The sequence below is a fragment of the Carassius auratus genome, chromosome 2 (assembly GCF_003368295.1).
Source record: "Carassius auratus strain Wakin chromosome 2, ASM336829v1, whole genome shotgun sequence".
NCBI lineage: Eukaryota > Metazoa > Chordata > Actinopteri > Cypriniformes > Cyprinidae > Carassius > Carassius auratus.
In genome coordinates, this window is record NC_039244.1 from 4,675,688 (window position 1) to 4,687,831 (window position 12,144).

At 35.4% G+C, this 12,144-nt stretch overlaps 1 protein-coding gene across 2 annotated transcripts; it reads left to right on the plus strand.

Annotated features, from left to right (window-relative positions):
• Positions 1-311: 311 nt before the first annotated feature.
• Positions 312-11,886, plus strand: LOC113113427 (G protein-activated inward rectifier potassium channel 3). Of its 2 annotated transcripts, XM_026279610.1 has the most exons (8): positions 312-814; positions 3,409-3,822; positions 4,105-4,318; positions 4,966-5,167; positions 7,630-7,822; positions 7,976-8,173; positions 8,254-8,384; positions 9,402-9,677. In XM_026279610.1, the coding sequence occupies exons 2-8, from the start codon at positions 3,525-3,527 to the stop codon at positions 9,675-9,677; spliced, it is 1,512 nt and encodes a 503-aa protein (XP_026135395.1). In that variant the 5' UTR covers positions 312-814; positions 3,409-3,524. The 2 variants fall into 2 exon arrangements, with proteins under 2 accessions (XP_026135395.1, XP_026135402.1); XM_026279617.1 differs by lacking the exon at positions 312-814 and having other exon boundaries at positions 3,525-3,822; positions 9,402-11,886.
• Positions 11,887-12,144: the final 258 nt, after the last annotated feature.

Below are 12,144 nucleotides of genomic sequence, written 5' to 3' on the forward strand. Positions count from 1 at the left end.
TCGTTTCTTAGAAGGTGGGTTACATTTTTCTCTTGTATCATTTTCCTCATGACATTTGAATATCATATTATAATATTATATTAATGGAATCATATTACTGTTATATATTTATTTATGCATGAAATATGCATTAATAAATTTGGTTGCATTAAAAATCATTTAAACGAGAAATATTATGAAATATATTGATGCAGTTTATTTAAAGTAATAAATCATTATGGTGGCTCATTTTTTTATGTGTGCGAGAGATATTTTTGTGACAATGACCTCATCTCCACCCCCTCTTCTCCTCCCCTCTTTCCCTTCTCCATCCCACCTCTAATTGCCCAATTCTCTACGCGTTCTGCCTCTTTTCTCCTTCTCTCTCTCTCTCTCTCAGACACACACACGCGCGCGAACACCTGCGCAGAGCCGGTGAATCACGCCGACGCCGCTTCGCTCTCCAGTCTCTCATCCATCCTGACAGCCAGATCGCCTCCATTTTAACCAGGAGCCTCTCCGCAGTGGAAAGACGATTCATTGCCATCATCTGCAAGCACAAGAAGTGCGTTTCGATTAATATTTCACAAGTTCCTTCTCGCTCTGTGTGGATTGGCTGGCTCTCTTTTGTTTCCTGGAGGTGAAATGATGCTGAAGTGATGCTGCGTCGCTGTTCCCACCCGCTGTAGAACAACATCACCATCATCATCATGAGTATGAGTCTGATCGAAAAGCCCAACATGAGAGATTCGGACTAACAAATCCGAACGGCTGGTGAAGATCTCAAGTGTTTCAACCCCTCAAGTTAACGTGCTGGAGAACGCCATAGTGGCAGGTAGGCTTAGTTGTACTCTTCTACACTGGTTGATGTTTTTTTGCTGATCAAGACATGTTATTAATTAAACATCAGCAAATGTGCATGCATTATATGCTTTTTCACGTTTTGGTTCTTGCTTTATGTGACTGCATGATTGCCCTACAAGTATTTTAAATACTGATTGGTACTGAAATATTAAATGTAGGCTACAAAATGGAGAACAACAAAATTACATATATGAAAACTTTTGATGAATTGCATAAAATTGTTATTATTATATAAATATATATATATATATATATATTATTATTATTACATATATTATAAACATAAAAGAGTGGAATATATATATATATATATATATATATATATATATATATATATATATATATATATATATATATATATATATATATATATATATAAACCTTGTGTTTTTCCACTAGTTTATATTCCAGTAAGGCTGTAAATTTCATATAAACAGCAGGCAGTGATCATAAGGTCAAACAAACATAGGCCACTGGTTATGTGTGTTTTCATGTGTGTGTGTGAACATGTATGTGTGTAATTGCAGCTTTATGTCACATCCAACACTCTTTTCTCCCAAAAGACCAAAATTAGAAAACATGACAATCCCACTTTCCATCAGGACTGTGAACAAACCACCCACACAAACAGACCGAAAAACGGAGACAAACACAAATACATGAATACACACACTTTTTCCTTTCCATTTTACTTTAGTAAACTATGCAGTATTAATTATGTAGGCCTAGCAGGGTATATATCAAACAATAGGCTACTATTTTACTCTTTATTGTGCGCTATATACACAGACACACAGCAGGTTTGTCCACAATGCAGCTAATTTGTCAACTGTGCTACCTGCTCCATTCAGTCTAATTCAAGTAGGATTGATTTCTTTGTGTGTGTGTGTGTGTGTGTGTGTGTGTGTGTGCGTGTGTGTGCCCTAGCTGAGCCCTGCCAATCCTGAAATATGGCAGTCCGAGATATCCAGTCTCTTTTGTCAAACCTCGATTCCGGCTCTGTAATGTTACTCCAGTACTTTGTGTTGAACACATGAGCATGTCTCCACACAGATCCACTCAATCCATGAAAGATTCATGCGTCTAAATGTGGCCCAGACCAAGAAGGCATATCATGATCAATCTTCAAGTAGGCGTGATTACTACTGCCACACTATCAGAGCTATATATAACATCTCACTGGACTTCGCACCCTAAAACCCTGTGTAAACACAGCACACAGGACCAGACTCAGTCAGACTGATGTTATCATTACTGTAGAGATGATGCAGCAGTGAAATATGCCATTATAGATGAATCAGTAGTGATGTGATATTTGATTCTAGATACAGGATGTTTGATATTCTGTGCAATGAAAACAAGAAGGCGGTTTTTAATGCAGGCCATGTCACTGTTTTCCTGCTATGATGAGATGAGGAACTGTGACTGGCTTTGTTTATCTTTCTGAGCAGATAGAGGTTTTCGTTCTGTGCGTATTGTGTTGATTATAAAGGAACATTTTGTATGTGAGTAAAAGCTGATTGTGTGCTTTCTAAGGCAGTAGCATTGGGAAAAATAACTGTTTTCAGACAGGTTTCTTGAACACAAGCAGATACTTGACACAGGTGAGTTGAGACAGTCAGGATGTTTTAACTAACAGTGATGCCAATAAACCAATAAAGCTTTGTTCACTGCAATGCACAGACTGCACATTTATTGACTGTATTTTCCCATAGACTTCCATTGTAAGTGCGTTATTATGATGAACACAGTGAAACAAATCAAAATTATAGTCTGTGGCAATCAGCAGCATCTTTGGCATTGAACTTCACTTGTTTTGAACCCCAAACAATCCTTTAATTGTACTCATCAGCATTTCTCAAAAGCATCGTAAGCCTTAGTATATATTAGATACAGTTGATGGCAAGGGTTTCTATGTTATGCTAGGCTTATGATGCTTTTGGGAAATGCAGACCTGTATGTTTAGTATCCATGGACGGTTGCCTGTTTCTGGGTGCATTTGTATTTGTGTGGGCATCAGAGCTGTGGATCAAATACAGCACAAAGTGAGCTTAAATCCTTCAGCTGCCTTTTCACTCTCTTGTGAAAATGTGATTAGCTGTTGAACCCGGAGGTTAATTCAAGTCAAGTTAGACATTACATCCATACATCAATCTGCTCTTGGGGTCTTTGTGTTTTGCTAAGAGCCCTCCTGATAACAGATTGGATGCTGGACTGTATATTGAAACAAGCTTCATCAACTGCGTGTTTGATATGGAAAATGTTTTTTTGTAAGGTTGAATTGCATGAAGTCATCAATGTAATCTACTTAAGTTAATTTCAGGCAGGATGCTTCATGCATAACGGGGGAGGTGAATGAAAGGCAAGGTTCAAATTAATGTTAAGCAATCATCAGCAGTGAAATAAAGCCGTTTGCTTTTTGGTGGGTACAAATTACTTTGAAATCCTGAGAATGTCATAAGAGATTGTTATAAAACTTTCAGCCCATCGGTAAAACTTGTTAATTAGGTCTTTTTTGGTTTTATCAGTGTCTATCTGTGTCTCTCTCACTGTCTTTTTTTGCAGAAATCAAACAAAGGCACAAATGAAACTCTGCAACTGAGAATAAGGCTCTGAGAAACATTGTTAACACACACAAATTCACTTACTGCTTAACACACACACACACACACACACACACAATGGCACTGGACAACACCGGCTTCTCATCGTGCGCCGAATCCCTGTCCCTCCCAGTTCCAGAGAAAGGGGAGGAGCCTGTGGAGGAGGCCCCAAAGGATGCTCCGCCCACCAATGTACAGAACGTATTCGAGGAGCTGGGGCATGTCGTAACCACGGAGACAGCCCCGCCCACACAGCAACAGGCCAATAACAGCATGTCCTTCCAGGATAAGATGGCAGCGAGGGAGGCACAAGCCAATCAGCCATTCAAGAAGAAAATTCAAGGGGCAGTGCAAGAGAGGGGCAGGTTTGGATGGGGTAAGACTCAATTATATCAGATGCTGTAGGAGTCGGTGGCTGTCAAGACTTTGTTCTGCTTACCTGTAATGAAACAGACTGACCTACTCAAACACCACTATAGGAATACATGTAACTGGTCTTCTGCTTGTTTATGTAGCATTTATTACGTTTTGGGATATCTGAATCTCAGTTTTACTTTGTCAATCTTGTCTGTTTTTTTATATGGATTGCGGTAAGCTGCTCAGTGACGGTGTTTGCCTACTTTTGTGTCTGCTCTAATTTTTCTGTGCTTCTCTCCAGGACGCAACAAGCGTAAAAGACAGCGCTATGTGGAGAAAAACGGCCGTTGTAATGTGCAGCATGGTAACATGCGTAAGACATACCGTTACCTGACGGATATCTTCACCACACTGGTGGATCTGAACTGGCGTTGCTCTCTGCTGGTCTTTGTCATGGCGTATGCAGTCACCTGGCTCTTCTTTGGAGCAATATGGTATCTCATTGCATACTGCAGGTATGAATAACACACACACAAACACACAGTTTTTATCTTTAACTTTATCTTTTAACCCTTTTAAATCATAAGAATATATTTTTTTTAATGCAAAATCATGCATAATTTTTTTTTTGCATAATTTAATGCAAAACTGTCCTTCAGTAAATAAAGAATGTGGAACGTATTGGTGACAGTTGGTGTGCATTGTAATAATATATGCATGTATAAAACTTGACTAATATATATGACGTGACAATATATATAAATATATATATATATTTTTATATATATATATATATATATATATATATATATATATATATATATATATATATATATATATATGTAAAATACTAGCAATTTCCGGGTGAATTTGTTTGAAAGTATTTTTTCAGTCTATGTAAATAATAATTAAATAACAATTTGACGTTCACGTTTTCTGCTCATAGATGCAGTGCATTTGTGTCGTCCACACTCTGTCATATTTGTCCATGCTAGATATGAACACAAGTAATCTGTGTAGGTGGACACTTGAGAACAAGCGATCCTCTTTGGGCTGTAAGATGCAAGAGGCAATTTATTGAAGGAGACTGTGTGAAAAAAAACAGAACATCTCCATCGCTGTTGGATGTCCTCTGACGCTCTCTCTCTCTTTGGTATGGCAGGGGTGATCTGGATCATTTGGAGGATGAGGCGTGGACTCCATGTGTAAATAATGTTAATGGATTCATCTCTGCGTTTCTTTTCTCCATTGAAACGGAGACGACCATTGGCTACGGTCACCGTGTCATCACTGACCAGTGCCCAGTGGGCACCATGTTACTCCTGCTACAGGCCATACTGGGATCTATGGTCAATGCATTCATGGTAAGATCAAAAATGTGGTACACTTTGGCGTCCAATCACTTTTTAAAAAATTAACAAATCTTGTGTTTTTTAGCTGTGCAATCTAAGATTTTATATTTTTTTATACAAATTGTAACGCTGACTCCATTATTCAAGCTGAACCATAATAAGATTATCAACAAAAAATGTAAAATATATATTCATTTGATTAATAATATCATATTACCTTTATTTTATTAATAGTAATATCATATTATAATTTTAATATCAATACTTAATATTATTTAGTGCCTTTGAAAATATTTTTAAAGCATCTCAGGTACTACTTGCATTCTTTTATTGACAACAAATATGTATATTAAAGGTTATTAAAATATGATAAAAAATCGAAATGACATATAATAAATTTTGTTATTTATTGTCTTGATGTTTCAACACTATTAATTTTATATTTTTTTATCAACAACATCAAAATGAATTTTTTTTTGTATTATTATTAATTTTCTATTTATTTTGCAACCCTTACCATCTGTGTGATTTCTTTATTTTCTAGAAATAAACCTGAAATAAATCAAATTTATAAAAATAACAGTGTTGTATATAAACATATGTAAAGTTGTATGAAGTTATATAAACTATAATAGTAAAGCATTTAAAAGGTTGATGATTTTAGGAAGGTTAAGCACTTTTTTGAGCCCTTTGTTTCACTGATCATTTGTTGAAAAAGCAAATAATTATAAGGCATTTCAGGAAATATTTACACTCTTTTTGTAGAAAGTGCCCCATGATTCCCATGTACGATGTGGCCTGGGACAGTTTTTTTTTTTTTGCACGTGGCTTTCGTTTGTTGATTTGTGCTCTGCTGAGTTATATCATCCATAACCAAGAGCAAATGAGTCATGCGTTTTGGAGCACAGATGTGCGTACCCTTTCCCTCTGTTTCTGTTTCAGTGTCTGTCTTTCCTTTTCTCCTTTTCTAATGCTGTCTCTTCTGCCAAATTCAACCCCCTTCTCAATCTCTTTTCTGGCCTATTTTTATGTATTTTATGGTTATGATGAGCTCATTTATATCTCCGTGTCCTGGTTTAAATGTTGCCCCTGGGGGCTGTGTTCACACACACACACACACTTGAACACAACACACACTCTCTCTAAATGTCATGTCTTCTAGTATCTGCTTTTGTAAAAGGTTTGAAAGCTAAAAGGTAAGGTATATATATATATATATATATATATATATATATATATATATATATATATATATATATATATATATATATATATATATATATATATATATATATATATATGTATATAAATGTATATAAAATGTAAAATGTATATATGTAACTATTGTGATTGCATTAGCAATCTGTCCAATTTCTCATATTTGATGCTTTTTCTGTATGTGAGTGTGATTTGAACTCAAACAACATCCAATAGTCCAGTAATTTCTCTCCTGGATGAAGTTTAATAACAAAATTAACTGGAAAAAATGACATGGTCCAAAAACTGTATCTTGCATGAGTCGTTGCTGGAAATGATGTCACCAGTATTATAAGAAACATTAAATTATTGAATTACTATTATTTATCAGTTGTGTAATCTACACAATTGTTTATTTCACATCTGTATAAAGACACAAATAACTTATGGCTCTTACAACAAAAACTATTTTAATTTTTTTTATTTGAAATAAAGTTGACTGAATGTTAGAAATAAAACTTAAACTTAAAAAAAACTTTGACTAATTAGAAACTTTAAACCTTAACAAAATTAGAAATGTTTCCTTGGAAACTCTGTAAAAATGATTTTTCTAAGTTGTAAATAAAACAAAGATTATTAAGAGTATGTTGTACTAGAAAATACTATTTCTTGATTGTGTTACTTGCTATTTGAATTATTTCAGTATTTTCATTATTTATTTTAAATTGAGTTATTTCAAAGTAAACCCTAAACCATTTTTTGTCCAACTTTAGTAAACTGAAGTTGAAGTATTAAAAGGACTAAAATACAAATAAATTAAAGTTAAATAGAAATATAAAAAACAAAACCAGCAGAAACCTCAAACAGAAAACTCCTTGAAAAATTGAAAAAAAAAAAAAAAAAAAAATGCCTGCAAATTAAGAAAACAACTTCATCAATTTGACAACACACGTACTGCAAATCACAACATAAGCAAACAAAGACATGGTTGCAAATAAAATTCTATACTTGGTTATGTAGTGAGATTCTGCAGTGCGTTTCTTTATTTGTTTGCGTTGTGAGCATTTGCAACACTTGCAGTCAAACTGATGAAGTTTTCTTGATTTGCTGGTGCTTTTTCTATTTGCATGCGTTTTCTGAAGTTGCAGCCTGTTGAGCTCTCTCGGACACCCTAAAAATATGAATAAACAATGGAATAGTACATAAATCTAAAATATCTCTGAAAACAACTCACATATTTTACAAATCAGTTTCTTTCTCTCTCCATCTCTCACTAGGTTGGTTGTATGTTTGTGAAGATCTCCCAGCCGAATAAGCGTGCGGAGACCTTGGTGTTTTCTCGTAATGCTGTCATCTCATTGCGGGATGACAAGCTCTGTTTGATGTTCCGCGTCGGGGACTTGAGATCCTCCCACATTGTGGGCGCCAACATGAGAGCCAAACTTATCAAATCCAAACAGACACAGGAGGGTAAGACAGCATTTCCCACCCTCACAGGCCTCATCTGAAGCAGCAGCACCCTCATAGAATATATATATAAGGGGCGCCCCCTGCTGGCTGTAATGTATAATGTTGTGAACACTCTCTTATCAGAACAGTTTGTTTCACTGTCTTTTTCTGTAGGTGAGTTTATTCCGCTGGATCAGACTGATATCAGTGTTGGTTTTGAGACAGGGGATGATCGTCTCTTCCTGGTGTCTCCGTTAGTGATCTCTCACGAGATCGATGTCCGCTCTCCGTTCTGGGACATGTCACAATCTCAGCTGGAGAAAGAGGACTTTGAGGTTGTGGTCATCTTGGAGGGGATGGTGGAAGCTACAGGTACACTAATACTTAGATATATTATGCGAAATCTGTTGTGGTTTGTGTTTAGTAATTGACGGATATATTCCGATCTACAGGAATGACCTGTCAGGCACGGAGCTCTTACCTGGCTGAAGAACTGTTATGGGGTCACAGGTTTAGTCCCATGATGACGCTGGCTGAGGGATTCTTTGACGTGGATTATGGGGCTTTTCACCACACTTTTGAGGTATGTGGTGTGGAATGGGAATTTCTAATCGGTGGATTTGAGGTTCTGTGGTAAAACATTTTCGTATACACTCTTAAAAATAAAGTTCTTTATTGGCATCTTGGGTTCCATGAAGAACATTTAACATCAATGGAACATTTACATTCCACGTTGGGTTCTTAGTGGTAAAGGTTATTTAGGATTTTAGAAAATCTATGGCTAAATCTGAGTGTAATTATGCTCAATTGTATAATTCAACCTTGACTATGCACTAAATAAATGTTTAAATTGGAAGTTTTATTTGTTTAAGTAGCTGTATCACCATATCTGGGTTTTATAGTGCAGTGTGCATCTTCTCTTATATTGTTTTTTCTTAAATCCCTTACAAAGTAAATAAACTAAAATATGTTGAGACCACCGTATTAGCTTCAAAGTCTCTGTAATAATCATCTGTCTGTGCAAGGCTGACTGGCACTTTATGTAAAAGCAGAAAATATCTCTTTACTTTTGGGATTTTATGTGCGTAATCGATCAAAAATTCTGATTCAAGTTGCTTCGGGTGCTGCTGTAGTTTTGGATGAGTCATGAATGTACATCGTCAGAAGAAATCCAACTACTTACACAATCACATTGTCCTCTTTGTCCTGAATAAACAGCATTTTTGTATAAAGTTACAATAAACCATTTTATGTTCTATTAAAAAAGGAATAATATTGTAATAAATAGGTACTATTTAAATTAATATTAACATTACAAATATTTGTAGAGTAACATGTGTACAATATACAGCTATTCAATTAAATAATTTATGTTGAAACCTCTGTATTAGCTTGTTCAAAGGCTCTGTAATAACAATCTGCCTGTGCAAAGCTGATTAGCATTTTATATCAGAGCAAAAGTTATGTTATACTATATATAGTTAATTTTTTTTTCATATTTATAAAGATATTTTTATGTAAAGCTACGTTAAACCATTTTAAGAAGATTCAGATAAATGCTTTAAATACACTTACTACTGTTGTTCATGATCCTTCAAAGGTGGACACGCCCTCCTGTTCTGCGAGAGCCCTGGCATTGGCTGCCGCCCGTTTGGACGCTCATCTCTATTGGTCGATCTCCAGTCGGCTTGATGAAGAGAAATGGGAGGAGCCTAATGCGACTGAGCAAACGGGGAAGTCCACTGATTCAGAATCTGTCAGGGAGGGAGACAGGCCAACATTTACTGTGGGCGGAGTTACAAATACCCAGGACCAATCGGTTGTAGGAGAGCAGAACGGCAGTGTGACCACTGACCAGTCAGAATCTGAGGCTTAAAAGGATGCAAGAATGTAAAAAGGTACGGAAAATGTTCGAAGGAGTCCACAGTTGATGTAAATTTAACTTTAGACTGGATTGTTCAATGATCCAGGCCGCCTTCTTTGAGTTATATTTTTAAATGTATAGTCGCTAATGCCTAGCATAGAATACTTTCCCCAAGGGGGAAATCCTAGTGTCTCCTTGCTGTGTTTTCAGTCAGATTAAATCTTAACTTTTGATGTTTCACGACAACACCAACGCCTTTGAATTCACTAGTAGCTATAATTCAAACTCTAGTGGGCTGCCTCACTGTCTGCCGTCTACTTAAGTATCATTCTAAATGCTATGAAACCTGTGACGCACACATGCGGTGTTGTCTTAAAGGGATAGTTCACCCAAAAAAACGAAAACTCTGTCATGATTTACACACGCTCATGTTGTTCTAAACCTAAAAGTTTGTTTCTTGTGCTGGACAGAAAAGAAGATATTTCGAAGAATGTGAGTAATGAAACAGTTGCTGGTCCACCTTTGACTTCATGGTGTAGAAGTCAATGGCTACCGGCAGCTGTTGGGTTAACCACATTCTTCAGAATATCTTCTCTTGTCTTGAACAGAACAAAGAAAGGTTTGGAACAACATAAGGGCAAGTAACCGACAGCATTGTCATTTTTGGGTGAACTATGCCTTTAAAATGAGGCTAAAACGAAATATCTTACATGGTGTTTAGGTAGGCAACTCGCTAGGTATTGAAACTGAACTGACATGTCTGATTGGTATTAGTTTCAATCATTTGAGTAAACTTAACAGTCCTTAACGTTTCACTTCTTTTCTTTCTTAAGTGTTCAGCCAGTTCGGTTCAACCGTTACTGTTTTTAAACCAATCTTTTAGAAGTCAGTGACAGTTGTTTACCGTCACTTTGACTAGTTTCACATGTACCTGAAAAAGAAGTGAATGTGTTACTATAGCGACATCCCAATTTGCTACATCACACAGCAGAGTTTAGCATTAGTTTCTTAAGAGTCAGCCGGTGATAAAATTAGCACACGCTGAAGACAGCCGAACAGAGTTTAGCCTGTCATTTGTATCCATGCCATTATGTGAGTGGATCTAGATGATAAGTGGATTAATTGGATTAAAATAAGAGCGATATTGGAAGCTATTATGCCATTGCAACTTTTCAATATCCTAATTAAATCAATGTAGAAATTAGCATCATCCTGAGATTAATTAGCTGTACAAACACACTGCTGTTCTTTGTATCTCTTATTTATTGAATCCAAATGTGTTCATAGCAACAAATAACTCACTGCTCAGTTGCTGTCGCAGATGAAATAAGAGAGAGACATTTTAAAGTGGCCAATAAAGAGAATTTATATTAATAAGTGAATATTTCCAACATATCAACAGGCCATTTTTGATGTCTGGTCCAGGTCTATTCCCATGCTGGTTCTGCTATGTATATATATATATAAACAAAAAAGTATATTAATGAAGAGCAACAATGCAGAATAAACAGGGGTTTAATTAAATTCAGAAATGTTTAAGTTAAAGGGAACAGTTGCATTTTTTAAAGAGTTCAATAAAAAAAAAAGATTTTCATATGCTGCTCTCTATATTTTTCTGATGGTCTCTCTTTAATACCAAAAGAGTTTAACACAGAATTGTATATGTAGTTCATAAAAATGAAGTTGTGGCTTTCATTTAGACACTATGATCAGTATTTCTAGTTCTCTTAGTTTCCTTTAGAATAATCTTGTTTAATAATTTGTTTTTGGAACATGGATCCCTAACACAACTTTTAAATTATTCACTGTATGTTGAAGAAAGCAGAGTGATGCTGGATCTGTTTTACGCTGAAAACCTCAGTTTGACATGTAATGTAGACAGAACTCTCGTGAGCGATGCACTGATGTGTGTTTTTGTAGAGTAATATGTGTGTGGTGTGTTACATAGAACCATCAATCTGGACCTCTATTATTAAATGAAAGCTTTCAATGCATCATTATAAAAACTCTATTATATTTAAGTACACTCACTATTCAGAAAAGTTTGAATAAATCGAAGGTCCACTCAGTAATATTTGTTGTCTTTATTATTGTGTTGAAGTTCTCAGTTCTCAGTGCAGAAGTGTTTGCCGACATGCATGATTAAATTATTATGAAAGTTCAAATGTTTGTGTTTTTTAAAGTCTCTTATGCTCATCAAGGCTGCATTTATTTGATCAAAAATTCAGAAAAAAGTTAAATATTATGAAAATTTAAAACAATTGTTCTCTACTTAAATAATTTTAAAATTTAATTTATTCCTGTGGTCAAAGCTGAATTTTTAGCATCATTACTCAATTCTTCAGTATCACACGATCCTTAAGAAATCAATCATATGCTGATTTCCTGCTTATTTTATTTGTATTTATTTATTTGAAAATGGTGAATTTTTTTTTAGGATTCATATAAATAATAGAAATAATAAAAAAACTTTATTTTA